At 35.4% G+C, this 14369-nt stretch overlaps 4 protein-coding genes across 7 annotated transcripts in view; 3 read left to right on the forward strand and 1 right to left on the reverse strand.

Annotated features, from left to right (window-relative positions):
• The first annotated feature begins 894 nt into the window (after positions 1-894).
• Positions 895-5243, forward strand: LOC105457451 (flotillin-1). Of its 2 annotated transcripts, XM_011702118.1 has the most exons (11): positions 895-1087; positions 1533-1608; positions 1683-1773; positions 2216-2359; positions 2451-2570; positions 2904-2912; positions 3448-3663; positions 3748-3935; positions 4003-4213; positions 4292-4456; positions 4549-5243. In XM_011702118.1, exons 1-11 carry the CDS (start codon positions 1036-1038, stop codon positions 4564-4566), a joined length of 1290 nt encoding a protein of 429 aa, XP_011700420.1. In that variant the 5' UTR covers positions 895-1035; the 3' UTR covers positions 4567-5243. The 2 variants fall into 2 exon arrangements, with proteins under 2 accessions (XP_011700420.1, XP_011700421.1); XM_011702119.1 differs by lacking the exon at positions 2904-2912 and having other exon boundaries at positions 896-1087.
• An 18-nt stretch (positions 5244-5261) lies between these two features.
• On the forward strand, positions 5262-7525 carry LOC105457452 (ADP,ATP carrier protein). 2 transcript variants are annotated; one of them, XM_011702121.1, is made up of 5 exons: positions 5262-5960; positions 6020-6207; positions 6319-6577; positions 6768-6999; positions 7107-7525. In XM_011702121.1, exons 2-5 carry the CDS (start codon positions 6054-6056, stop codon positions 7377-7379), a joined length of 918 nt encoding a protein of 305 aa, XP_011700423.1. In that variant the 5' UTR covers positions 5262-5960; positions 6020-6053; the 3' UTR covers positions 7380-7525. The 2 variants fall into 2 exon arrangements, with proteins under 2 accessions (XP_011700423.1, XP_011700422.1); XM_011702120.1 differs by having other exon boundaries at positions 5262-6207.
• A 361-nt stretch (positions 7526-7886) lies between these two features.
• LOC105457453 (uncharacterized protein CG1161) lies at positions 7887-9912 on the reverse strand. The gene is made up of 5 exons (XM_011702123.1): positions 9655-9912; positions 9449-9567; positions 8729-8843; positions 8495-8635; positions 7887-8189 (listed from the first exon to the last, which is right to left on the reverse strand). The coding sequence occupies exons 1-5, from the start codon at positions 9715-9717 to the stop codon at positions 8040-8042; spliced, it is 588 nt and encodes a 195-aa protein (XP_011700425.1). The 5' UTR covers positions 9718-9912; the 3' UTR covers positions 7887-8039.
• A 2926-nt stretch (positions 9913-12838) lies between these two features.
• The window catches only part of LOC105457454, a 3712-nt gene continuing 2181 nt past the window's right edge, over positions 12839-14369 (forward strand). The window contains exons 1-2 of one of the 2 annotated variants that reach the window (XM_011702125.1): positions 12844-13459; positions 13955-14360. In XM_011702125.1, the coding sequence (XP_011700427.1) occupies positions 13014-13459; positions 13955-14360 (852 nt within the window). In that variant the 5' untranslated portion in view covers positions 12844-13013. Of the gene's footprint in view, positions 13460-13954; positions 14361-14369 lie in introns of both variants that reach the window. The other variant, XM_011702124.1, reaches the window with a different exon arrangement.

Raw genomic sequence — 14369 nt, forward strand, 5'->3', positions numbered from 1 at the left:
TGTTGAAATATATATTCTCCTGATAATTTTAGGATTTTTTATGTTTTTTTTTGGAAACGCTCGAAAGATATATATTGAAATATACTACTAGATATATTAATTATCACTATATATAGTAAGTAGTAATTATTATTACTTTATATTAGTACTAGGCTGCGTTCGGGGAGCGTCTTATTGCATTAGAACTATTGCATCATTTGTACTGAGAAGACTCTGTCTTATTTTATGTTTAATTAATGATAAAGATAAATAGAGATACAAACTGATAGCGCATTCCCCGAACACAGCCATAGTAATACATAAGTGCTATCGCTTTTAATATATTTTTTTCGATTTTGTTCCATGTTTGACATATTCATTTGACATTTCAATATGTTTGACATGTTCAGTGTTAGTTACGTGCTATTACTCACATAATTCGACTTTAGTGTCTTAGCTTCCTGAACAGAGTTGATTTACATCAATATTTATTTTGCTAGGCGTGCATTGCTTCAATCCCTTCGAGCTCCAAATGTTTGACATCTAGAACTATCAAACAGACGCAGTTCAAACTAAGCCAGGTTTTTTTTAAGATTATAATCGCAGATAGGTGTCAAATATTTCCTTTTCGCAAATTGTCTCCAAGATAAGACATGAAAATTCATTTTGAATGCGAATTAAATTAATCGAATCGCTCGACGCACGAGAAGATCTCTTTCGTCGTTCTCGTTCCGAAGAGTCGAGTTTCAAGAAAGAGACGTGTATCGTTAAAAAAAAAAAGTAAAACTCAGATCTTTAAAAGTATCAGTTTCAGTAAATAAATTCAGGTCTCCCTACTTCGCTCATGCGCGCTGCGTTCTAGACTTTGGACCGTCAACATTGAGGGGGGAGCGGGGAGCGCACCGGAGCATAGGAAAACGCCGGTGGCGGGAGAGAGGGGAGGATTTTGCGCTATCGCGTTGTACGTTTACGAGAGGCACGTCGACGTCAGTCAATCGACTGCGTGAAGCTCACGGTCTTTACGCACAGCGGCCGTAGTCACGTCGACGTGTAATTATGAGCTGCGGATTCGTCACTTGCGGCCCGAACGAGGCTCTCGTCGTCTCAGGTAACCGTGCGAGGAGTCGCCGTTGAACGCCGCTCCCGATATCTCTACGTTCCCTCATTTCGCGTCCGCATATTTTTCTCCGATTTAATCGCGTTCTCGCGTGGAAAGAAAAAAAAAAACATGGAAGAAGTGCACGAGCATCCTAGATAATTGATCCGCGCGACGTGACGGCGGGGGGGGAGAAGCGCGGGATCGATTGCAAGCAACCGCACCTATGCCTTACGCTACACGCTCTATAATCGCATTAGAATCACGTTAGATTTATCCGCCCGCTATATCCAAACAATCGAGCACCGCTCGATTATGTAAACATGTAATTTATGTGTGCAGCTCGAGTCTTTTATCCGCAATTAATTTAATTGCCGGCCGAGCCGTGGCCTTCCTCGCGGCTCTCTGTATTGCCAGTTTTCTATATTTTTTACGTTAACTGCCTTCTTGCTTCCAGGATGTTGCTACACCAAACCTCTCTTGGTGCCTGGAGGCCGGGTGTTTGTCTGGCCCCTCGTACAACAAGTACAAAAGTGAGTGTCGTAAAGTAGTCGATGGACAATGTAATGAAATCCTTTGGCTTATGCCACATATCTTGTTTTTACAGGATTTCTCTGAATACGATGACCTTACAAGTCGAGAGTCCAACAGTATACACCTGTCAAGGAGTTCCAATATCTGTAACAGGCATTGCACAGGTAGTTAAGAAAAAATATTTTTTTACATGTACATACAATATTACACCTACAAGATAGTACATAGATAGTACAAGATAGCCTATTTGTTATAATTATATGTAATTGCTTTTTGCAACAACATATAATTGTACACTTGTTGATTCAATACTTAGGTATCTTTAAACAATGAAATATGAAGACATTGTTGAAATTTGTCTTATTTTATTAATAATTTATATATTTCTTTAGAATTGACGCATATACATATATAATCCAAATTAGGTCTAAAATGATTTATAATATAATAACATATAAAGATGTAAATTACAGAGCCAATGAATAATAATATAGATTTATAAAATTGTGGTAGCTTTGCAAGTGTTTTAAATTAATTAGATTATAAATTAATAAGATATTAATGAGCTTAGCATTCATAAATGGCAAAATGTTGTATTTGCATCAGGTAAAAATTCAGGGACAAAATGAAGAGATGCTATCTACGGCGTGCGAGCAGTTTCTTGGAAAAACTGAAGACGAGATACATAACATAGCTCTTGTCACTCTAGAAGGACATCAACGAGCTATAATGGGTAGTATGACTGTAGAGGTAAGCTGAACACCAGCAAATTGTCCTAAAGGACAAAACCTAAAGTAATTAAAAATTACAATTAGACGCATGAGCCTATCTTTTGCCGCAGGAAATTTACAAGGATCGTAAAAAGTTTAGCAAGGAAGTCTTCGAGGTGGCGAGCAGTGATCTAGTCAATATGGGCATTACTGTCGTATCGTATACATTAAAAGATATCCGAGATGAGGAAGTAAGTTTACCGTATTTCTAATAAACAGTACGAAAGACAACAGGTTGTTGCTGCATAAACTCACGAAAATCTATTATCCAAACACGTAAACGTGTCCAAAATCTTTTGACCGAGATAGATAACTCAATTGATTAACATGCACGAGTTGTAACTGAATTATTAAAATATACATAGTGTATATACACAGAGATATATTCAAAAGACCCCCTTTAGACAGTATTCAATAATGTCTGTTAATAATTGATACGTGAGTGTAAACTTTTTTTCAAGTAATTAAGTTAGAGCTTTTGTATATTGTAAATATTGAATACCTTTTTGTTTTGCTACTTGCAGGGGGCAAAGGTATGTTCAAATTTTATTTTATTACTATTATATCTGACATCACAGCGCACATCGCTATGTCTTCTAACATTAGTAAATTCTTTAGATTACAAGAGAAACAAAAATTTTCATTGCTTTTTGTAACAACACAATTGTGCACTTGTTGGTTCAATACTGAGGTATCTTTAAATAGTGAAATATGAAGATATTGTTGAAATTTGTCTTATTTCATTAATAATTTAAATATTTCTTTAATGAAAATATATAGCTGTAGAAAATAAAAATAAAACTATGGTTTTTAAACGTCTCTTAACATTATATTAAACATTATATTAAATATTATATGAATATTGTTTTGTATAAATTGCCAAAGTATTTTCAAACTTTTTTATTTAAAAGAATCTCAATATTGAATTGGAGCAACGATGTATATATGTTGCCTTTTTATGTCGTTCAGATATTGCTTACTTAAAATGCTGCAATCATTTTGTTAGTCACTGTCATAAATTTTGTGACGCTGTGCAATAGTTTTAAATGGAAATATAATTACTTGTAGGGTTATTTGCAAGCACTCGGTATGGCACGTACCGCAGAGGTGAAGAGAGATGCTAGAATAGGTGAGGCAGAAGCTCGCAGAGACGCTCAAATTAGGGAAGCCATCGCCGAGGAGCAAAGAATGGCTGCGCGTTTCCTTAATGACACAGAGATCGCAAAAGCGCAGCGTGATTTCGAATTGAAAAAGGCTGCTTATGATGTCGAAGTTCAGACCAAAGTGAGGAGATTTTTAATGCCTTTCTATGAAATACATTCCGTGTACAGTTTTTTTTTTTTTAAATAAAGATATCACTTATCACAGAAAGCTGATGCGGAAATGGCCTTCGAACTGCAAGCGGCGAAAACTAAGCAGAGGATTATGGAAGAGCAAATGCAAGTGAAGGTTGTGGAACGCAGTCAGGAGATCGCCGTGCAGGAGCAGGAAATGTTGAGACGCGAGAGGGAATTAGATGCCACTGTGCGACGTCCTGCTGACGCAGAAAAATTCAGGTAATGCTTACAAATGAAGCTTTCGTTGCGCATCGACTAAGATTCGGTTTTTTCTTTTTTTTTTTAGATTAGAGAAAATGGCCGAGGCAAATAAATTGCGCCTCGTCATGGAGGCTGAGGCTGAATCCGAAGCTATTAAGATTCGCGGTGAGGCGGAAGCCTTCGCTATCGAAGCGAAAGCTAAGGCAGAGGCAGAACAAATGGCAAAGAAAGCTGCGGCATGGAACGAGTACAAGGCCGCAGCCATGATAGACATGATGCTTGATGCACTTCCAAAGGTATATTAATCTTTGCGACGTTTAAAAGAAGAAGCGCTATAATAATCGCAAATATTCTAACTTGAACTCTCTTTACAGGTCGCCGCCGAAGTAGCCGCTCCTCTCTCTCAAGCAAAAAAGATAACCATGGTTTCGAGCGGTAATGGCACTGTTGGTGCAGAAAAACTAACCGAGGAAGTTTTCAACATTGTACAACGTGTTCCAGATCTTGTTAAAAATTTGACGGGCGTGGACATTGCGAAGGTACGTGTAAAAACCTGTGTGAAATTGTTTTTTTTTTTTTGCCTTGTAGAAGTCTGAGACAAAATTATGATGCGTAAATCTTTTTTTTTCAGTCGGTACACGCTGCGTAAATATACGACACGAAGAACAATTGAGCAATTTTCTCTGGTCATACGTTTTTCAATGTATACATTTACAAAAAAGTATTCAGTGCATCCTTTTGTTATATATACATTTACTTTAAATATCTTGCCCTTTAGCGTGGGCTAAGTGTAATAGAACATCGGGATTCCTCTATTGCGAAAATTCAACACTTTCACTGCCATTTTTTATAGCTTCTGTGTAAAACACGTGTGTGTTATATGGTCCCAAATTGGGCGCATTACTTTCGGTTTCGAAAGCTAGTTAGCCAGTTAATGATCTGATTTTTATTACAAGAGAATTTAAAGAATGTAGTACTTCGCACAAGGAATTTCGCGTGATGTGTGTGTATCATTTGTTCATTCCAATAATTTTTACTAATCAAGACAGTGAAAGTGTGGTTTGACATATATCGCTTATTACTGATATTATTTTTATACCAATCACTTTTTAATTTTAAGATTTTACTAACTGCTTAATTATATTTTCCTAACTCAACGTACGTTTAAATAAAAAGAACAGTGTGCGCGTTCTCTATGTCGAATCTCTTGAGGGCATGATGGTCCCCCCGTATGTAATTCTATGCCAATATGTGCCGAATGCTATTTCTCCAAATATATTCTATTATCATGTATCTTACAAATATAATTAAGCATCTGTTTAGAGATGAAAGTATTTAATATACTCGTCATTCAACATCGTTCAACATAAAAAAAAAAGAAATCTTTCTTCTAGTCCTCAAGATAAATTTATATATAACATTTGGCGTGAGCATTCTATTTTCTGTATAAGATGCAAGATGAAGGAAACGATAATATATTTTATCCCATGTTTATAAAAGTCGTAGACATCACTATGATCCAATAATTTATATGAATCATAGTTGTAACTTTCGAATAAAAGCTTCCGACTGCATATATTTACATGACCAAAACGTAAAGCTTTAAAAAAATATATTTAATTTTTTGTGTAAAACAATGACACAGTTAAGTAAAGATTACGAGCATAATTCGTGTATCTTGTTCCTATTTATTTATTCTACAATATTGCGATCATGATGTTTATTGATTTTCAAACGTCTAATGTTCATTTCTCAATCATTTCTACTTTTTTCTCGATTTTACTTTCTATTTTCTATTCTTTTCCTTAGAACTAGAAAAAGATTTTAAAAAATAAATTAAATCGAAATTTTAAATTAATCTTAACATTCATAGAAACGGACAAGAAGCGATCCTCCGATTATTTGAAAACGATGCATCTCGTAGACTGACAAAACAAATGACTCGTAGCATAGTAGTTCTGCCATTTCATTCCTTTTGACAGATAGTGCAAAGATGCGATATATTTCGATATCAACGTATAAATACATAGACGACGATTAAAAGTATGCAAACGACGCTTGGCTCCAACACGGTCCGCGCTGACGGACCGTTATTTTCTTAGACCCTGTCGATTTTTGGCATCCTCCCCGCGAGAAATGGAGACGCACAAGTCTTTTCTCTTAGATTTCCTGGCGGGCGGTCTGTCCGCGGCGATTGCGAAGACAACGGTCGCTCCCCTAGAAAGAGTGAAACTGTTGCTGCAGGTGCAGCATACCTCGAAGCAGATTAAACTTGAACAACAGTACAAGGGTATGTCGAAGCGATTGGACGTTTTTTTTTTAATGCATCGCGCAAGAAATGATCGACGATCCGTCCGTTAGTTTCTCTCATTCTATTGTTCGCCAACAAATCTCGTCACAGGTATGATAGACGCGATGGTGCGCATACCTCAGGAAACCGGATTTCTCAGTTTCTACAGAGGCAATTTGGCCAACGTTATTCGATACTTTCCGACTCAGGCGCTCAATTTTGCGTTTAAAGATAAATTTAAGGCCTTCTTTCTGGGTGGCGTGCCACCGGACGCTTTCTGGCGGCATTTCGCTGGAAATCTAGCCGCCGGCGGTGCCGCTGGTGCGACATCGCTTTTATTCGTATATCCGCTTGACTTTGCTCGTACCAGGTATGTTTTATACATGTATATGGTGATAATATATTACAGTACATATAGCTATAGAAAGCTTTAATTTAACATGATTTGTCAATCAAGAGTTCCTATAAATACAATAAAAGAACAAGAGTTAACAATATTTTAGCGTAGCTTAGATTCTAAGACGATCTATATTTAAGCGTAAGACAATCTAATCTTTTAGATTAGCCGTCGATGTCGGAAAGGGTGAGAAACGGGAGTTTATGGGAATGAACGACTGTATATGGAAGATTTTTAAATCGGACGGATTTTTCGGACTGTATCGTGGCTTCAACGTCAGCGTGCAGGGGATCATCATATATCGCGCGACGTACTTTGGATTTTACGACACTACGAGGGGTATGCTGTCCGACCCAAAGAGCACACCGTTGTACATGAATTTTATAATCGCCGAGGTACAGATCCTTTTCCTCTTCCTATCGCAAATGTATACAGAATACAAACGGGGTGACGAGTACAATAATTTTTTTTTTTTTAATTATGCAAGTATCATCCTTCGTAGATAGTAACAACGATCGCGGGTATCGTGTCCTACCCTTTCGATACAGTTAGAAGACGAATGATGATGCAATCGGGACGAAGTAAGGCTGAAATGATGTACAAAAATACACTGGATTGTTGGATGAAGATAACAAGAAGCGAAGGTCCCACAGCTTTCTTCAAAGGTGCATTCTCAAATATTCTTCGTGGCACCGGTGGTGCTATCGTCCTGACGTTGTATGACACGATCAAAGATTCGATTGCGAAAGTAATCACGAAAGTTCAGACACCTTAGGAATTTAGTAAGTCTTGCACCGCAGTATATACGATTAAGAAGTGTTCGAGTGTTTTATACATGATTAAAGATTTTCATTTAACAAGTACAATAATATATAATATTGAAAAGAATTCTATTAAAAATATAAAGATGATTCTGTTTTACTATTGCTTTCACGGCTAAAAACTCTTTGGAAATTGTGGCACCAAAATTATCTCTCCGCGGAGAGAGTTAATTTTATGGCGATATATAATTTATATATAAGTTTTCTGCACATATAAAATAATAAACATTAAACCTGAAATATTTATTCACGGATACTAATGAGAAATATATACATATAATACGCGTCATTAATATACGAGTACATGTATTTAACAGTTTATTAATTAATTGCAACTATAATCATAGAATAAATTATAAAATCTCTGAATAGATATTTTCGTTTAATATCAGCCAGTGACCGAAAAGAATTTTACCAAAGTTTACCGAAAATAATTTTACGAAGCTAGATCGCCAAAGAAATAATCTTAATGTTAACTTTATTTCTGCAACATATATTTTTACAAACTATACACGGAAGGTTTGATTCAAAATGGATCGAATGAATCGTCGTCGCAACTAGAAGTATTCCGTGTGCTTGGGTATTTTACGTACTTAGGGAGCGAAACATGCAACTTAATTCAGCATAGTATGACGATCGTAAATATTCCGCCTCTGTTCCCGAACCTGTCGTTTCCACTTGTCTTGCTGGTGTCCGACGCGATTCAAAACATTGCCCCTTTCTCCCATTGGATGTGACGTTCCAGGCGCAAGAGATGAGTCGTCCTTTGTAATAAAAGAAAGAAAGGAACATGTACAATATATCGGCATACTTAAGTTATTAAACTTTACTTCGCACACTCGAACGTGACAAGCCTTGCATCCACGATGCTAAAAATTGCTCCAAGATCTCAGACGGGGAAAGAACTAACGAATCACATTTGAACAATTCAGTCAATTGGATACAATTGGTGAATTGTTTCTCTAATTCGAAATCTCGGAGCGATTTTTAGCATCATGACTTGCACGAGGTTTTTTTCGGAGAGACAAATAAGATTGACATATTTATATTTATAAGATGGCATATTTACCTCCTCATTATTATGCTCATGGTAACCGATATTTGCTGACGCCTTGTGTATCCGCTTGTTAAGCAACGGATCCAGGCAAATTAAAAATAACATATAAATTACTAACAACGAAATAACCCATATAACTATTATCACCACGATCTGCAACACAAATTTTTCTGTTGTTGTGATTCACAAGTCTGTATGACAGCAGCAGAGAAGTTTAGTGAACTGAACCAGCGAAGAAGTATGTACCTTAATAATAGTTGTGTTTCTGTTTTCATATTTACAGTCGCATCGCGAGCAAAACACTTCTTCCTTGCCTTTTATTTGTTCACCAAGTTTCGGCAGGACAACGCTTTCACACTTACTGCAAATCATAAATGTATTACAATATACTGGTGACATTTATGACAATTCTGAAGCAAATAACATTGCCAATTGTGTGTGTGACATAGATCATGTTCCGACACACACTAAGAATCTATAGTTTACATCGTGTATATCATAGACTTTTAGTACCAACAGTGTATATTGGAACATGACCATAGGGAATCCTTATTAGTTTCCATGGTAGAATCCATGTTTCATTTATAAACTCAAAAATTTTATATATATTGAATATAAATTTTATATAAATTGAATTTAATTATAGTAGAACTCCATTTATCCAAATATATTGGGGGACAGTTTTGACAATCGAATGATTTGTATAATAAAGACTCACTTGTTAGTTTCAATAATAGGAGCTGATATACTTATTAGTTCCAATAATTGGAGCTCAAAGTGGAGTTCGGGCTACTATAAAAAGAGTTCAGCTACGAATTCATATGTTTGGAACTGATTGCGAGCACTGCAAACTTGTTCGCATAAATGGAAGCGCAGAAACACGGAGTTCTGTTGTATAACAAAATAAAGGCGATGTTTCTTTTTCTCAAAATTACTCGACACACTGACGCGGTTGTACACAATTACCATTGCACTGGTGGTACATTTATAATGTACGTGAGACGTTCCATAGACGACTGCGTCGTGTTTATGACGGAGGAAAGGCTCGGGCAGATGCACTTGCATCTCTTGTCATCGTATTGCGCCTGGAATCATTTTCGCAGTCGTTAAAGGTACAATCCGCGGTCCGTAAGCGGAATTAAATAATACAATCGCGAGAAGGCGTTCCTAACCTCAGACCGCTGTAGCAGGCAAGCAATTGTGATTATCGCAACGGCAAAGAGATACTTCAACATTGTGTTCTTCTCATTAATAAAGAGAAATGTATATTTCGCAGATGTCTGATGCAATTGTCCACGATTATACGTGACGGCGATTAACGACGCACGAAAATCCTTATCCGAGTCATAACACACCAAGTTGTCAACACATTTCAGCTGGTTCTACAATCTGACATGACCGCCCATCTTTTCCCTGTATCGCAAAATGCCCTCGCACACTAACGCCCCTCCTGTAAACTACATAGCACATCCACTTTTCTGCACCGCGGGTATACAATTTGTGGTGCGTGTCCATGTTACATCCACTTATGTATTTATGTATGTACGATCTTAGTTGTGTATATGTATTACACTCCAAAATTTATTTTTGGAAAAATAGCTTTGAGAAAAATTGTTTTTTTCCAACATTTTTAAAAAGAAGAACACATTTAACAAATAACGAAAAATAACGATTTTTTAATAAATATCTCAGTTTTTATAACTAGATTTACGTAAAAAATAAAAAAAATGTAGTATCAAAATTAAAACTTATAAAATTTCCTATACTTAACTGATCGTCAATTTGTGCGCAAAATATAATTGTTCAAAGAAAGAGTTTTCTACGACGATTTTATGAAAATTGTCAAAAAAAACTTGTGTAAAAACAAAATATATTGAAACGTAAAGTAAAAAACGTGAAGACACTTTCTAAGCTCATAGTAGATAATAATCTCTTTAATTTGGCGTTTTTGATTTATATATTTAAATTTATTGCTAATAAAAAATCTTAAATATTTAAATACGTATATTATTATTAATTTAATGAATTTACATAAAATAATAAAATTTAAATTATTAATTGATACATTAAATATTGCATTGTGCACGGCACGGTAACAATTATTCTCACGGGATTTAATTGTCGGTTTAGATCATATCATTTCTACTGTGATATTCAAGCGAATACGTAACTTAACAGTGCGCGGCGCAAACCGGTTAGTGCGATACCCTAATTAATTCATGATACGTTGAAGAAAATACTTGATATTTATTTTATGATGTTAAATATTTCAACGACTGACGTACTGCTGATATACAGGACTGCACGGTGCTCTGCATTCTTAAAATGTAAAATTATTGTGCCGCTTTTTATCAGCGATAGAATATCCCCCCTTCCCTCAAACGGGTATGACCTTGTCGTGGTTGAAGGGCTCAGTACCCTGAGAATTTGAATTTTCGGTATAACCCTGAGGATTTAAATGCAAAAACGGGGAAGCTAAACGTACCCATCGCCGCCGATATAATTTAAGTTAAACGAACCGCGCGCAGCCGGTTATAGTCGCGTCGCACGTTTGTTTCGGGAGTGCCGTTCAAGTCATCGGACTTAATAATGAACTTTTATATGAATGCCATTCGAAAAAACCTTCGGCCGAACTGGAAATCCTGTCATGAGTTTTATAAATGTGAAATACCGCAGTGTCGCGCGAATAAGACTTTTATTAGTAATTAGACCGCGCCAGTTCGCGCATGATTGTAATTATTATCCGCGAGTGTTTCTCGCGTCGCGAGAGGAGAACAAAGCCTGACAGTCCAATCCTGAGAGAAGAAGGAACGCATTTTTCATTTCTTTTCCAACAATGATATCTAACAGAATGTTATCATCAATCATTTTTTACATATTTTACAAGTGCGAGTTATATAACAATATAATATTATAACGTGACTTACAAGAAATAAATTGACCTTAACAAATGTACTTGTATGCTGCTGATATTTCATTTATCGACATTTAATTGTAAAAACGAAGTTTTATCTTACAGTATATTATACATATTTCTTATTTCTCATGTTTACTATCAAGAGACACGGAAAGTGTTGATTGGAAATCTTGATGTCAAGTGCTAGCTATATTAGAGGCATGTGATAAAAAAAATAATCATAATTAAATCAAAATTTAAGAGCTATAGCTATAGTTAGCTAGATGTTTATGCAATGATATGATATATAATTATATGTATAAACATGTCATAATTTACGCAACTCAGGTTAAACGCTGGTTAAAATAATATTTTTCGCAACAAAATTATTCTATAGAATTTAGTAGACGCACATTGACATACAAATTATTAAATTACTTGTCAATTTAATTTGTGATATTCAGTGATATTATGTAATCCAGTTTTAGTTTGGAGCTACGTTTCAATGAAATCTCGAATACATATATTTATGAGATCTTTTTTCAAGGTGAACTTCTTCTGCATCACCTCTCAATTATAATAAAAATCACATTTATTTTAATGTCATAAAAATTAAATATTAAATATTAAATTTAATAAAATTAAATTACAATAAAATTTTTTACATTATAATAAAAATCACATTTATTCTGGATCTTGCCTTGTGACTAATCTTATATTAATATTTAATTTTATTTTTTTTAATGTCTGTAATTTTTTTTTTGTATAAGGCCTTCACACATAAAATCCCGTAAGGTCGTATATAAGACGTAATAGCGTAAGAAAATCGATCAATTGCAATTGAGTGAAGGGGTTACGGACAACCTAATACTCAATTGGGATTGGTCGATTTTCTTACACTTACGTCTTACAATCTTACGGGATTTTATGTGTGAAGGCCTGACACGTATCTCTAGTAAAAAAAAGAAAGTATATAGTCACTTCTATACCACAGTATAACCAGTCACTTCGCGTTGGCGCCTTTGATCTCCTTTTCCAGATCACGTGAGCATCCACCATGTTAAATCCAGGATTGAATTGAGAAAAGTGCCTCACAATTAGTAATAAAACAGATAAGTAATAATATGGATTTGATACAGTAAATCAATAAATTCAATGTGTGAATCAAATAAAACGTTTCATTAGTAACAATTATTCGTAGGAGTCACTAAAGAAAATTTCTGATGTATTTGCTTATAAATTGTCTGCACATATATGTATGTACGTTCCTATCATCTTACATTTCATTGGATCCAACCCAAAACAAAAGTTGCGCGGCGATATCTGCGCGAAGACTCAGTTTTTCGCTGAGTGAATCACCTACTGGTTATACTGTGGCTATACTAGCAGTGCCACTATTTCATTTCAATAATGTTTTTACTGACTAGTAGTAATTCTTTTGTACGAGAGGCACATCGCAATCAAGCAAAGATATGAATATCTAATCAACTCTCATTTATCTTTTGATATTCCAAAAAGTATCGGCTAAAGTTCAACAAAAACGCGATTATAAATAAGCGCATAAGTGATACAAGTTTAGTTCCAATGATATCTTCCAACTCTTCGTTTGTACAATAAAAATTCTTTCTGACTAAAATGACGGTTCCTAACAATATGTCTATGTTAACTGAAGACTCAAAAGACACTTTGAAAAGTTCAAATGAATATAGATACGTGATGATGTTCAAGAGCACATTCGAGCGAGAATTATTTCCGAACAATTTCGACATGTGGACTGTACAACAGCAGTGCATGTGGATAAACGATAACATTGCCGCATTCTTTTCAGACATACCAAAATCATTGTTAGATTTCATTCCGGTCTTTTTTCGCCCCGGGGATTGCCAGCCAACGATGCTGAATGTACCTGAATGGTTAGACATGGATAAATATCGCAGGGGACAGAAATTTGTGCGTGAAAATTTTGCGTCACTTCTCATTGGCAAAATACTGGGCACTGTGCTTGTATATTCCTTCAATGAGGGTCTAAAACCATTGATCATATCAAAGAGCTCTCATACGCCATACTTAGGGTTCAAAAGGTATATTTTTAATTTAACATTTAATATGACGATACTTTGTACCGAGTACTTTGACCCGTAAAAAACAAACTAGCTTAATAACAAAATCAATATTCACTGAGTTAGTAATTGCATTTAGCAATGTCAACAGGTTTGTAAGATTCTCTAATATGATTGGATACATTTAGATCCAGAGAAACTAAGAGCAAGAAACAATCATATTAAAAGTTTGTATAGTTAGAAAGCTGATTTTCTACTAAAACGCAGTCAATTCTTTGAAAATTTATCTGCTACCTGCTATTTATTACATATTATTATATTTATGAATATTATATTTTTTTATTATATCATTTTTATTTCCCAAGTATTATATTGATATTTTATATTTTATTTATATTATTTTTCTTGTTTTAAACATTATTAAACGGTGTTATGTTAACTTTGTGACACAGTATTATAAATTAATTATGTGCATCTTTTTTTAAATTGATCATAATAATATAATTAACTTGCAAGGTATATGTCGACCATACAACGAATAATTTGTTGGTATGACGGAGAGCCTTGGATTGAAGGAACGCCAGCCAGTAAAGAGATGAAAATTGTGCGTAAAATGCATTTAATGATACAATCAAAGTTGCGTGAGCTCGATGACGAGCAAATCGACAACAAGTCCAAAATCGTGGAGCCATGGTGCCCGGATCGTGAGTTGCTTCTACAGGATTTTGCCGCGGCGTGTCCACATAAGAAAAAGGAACAAAGTTCTTTCGAGCTGGTTTACAAGTCGCCATACAAGCCGAAAGGCGTAAATAATGCGGACATGGCAGGCATACAGTTCGGTTTCATAAGTTTAGTTTTGATTTGTCCGCAATTGATTGGAGTGCATAATGCGACCGATGAAGACATCGAGGCCTTTTGCCATATGTGGAGA

Source organism: Wasmannia auropunctata, unplaced genomic scaffold, assembly GCF_000956235.1.
Source record: "Wasmannia auropunctata unplaced genomic scaffold, wasmannia.A_1.0 LD335214.1, whole genome shotgun sequence".
Taxonomy (NCBI): domain Eukaryota; kingdom Metazoa; phylum Arthropoda; class Insecta; order Hymenoptera; family Formicidae; genus Wasmannia; species Wasmannia auropunctata.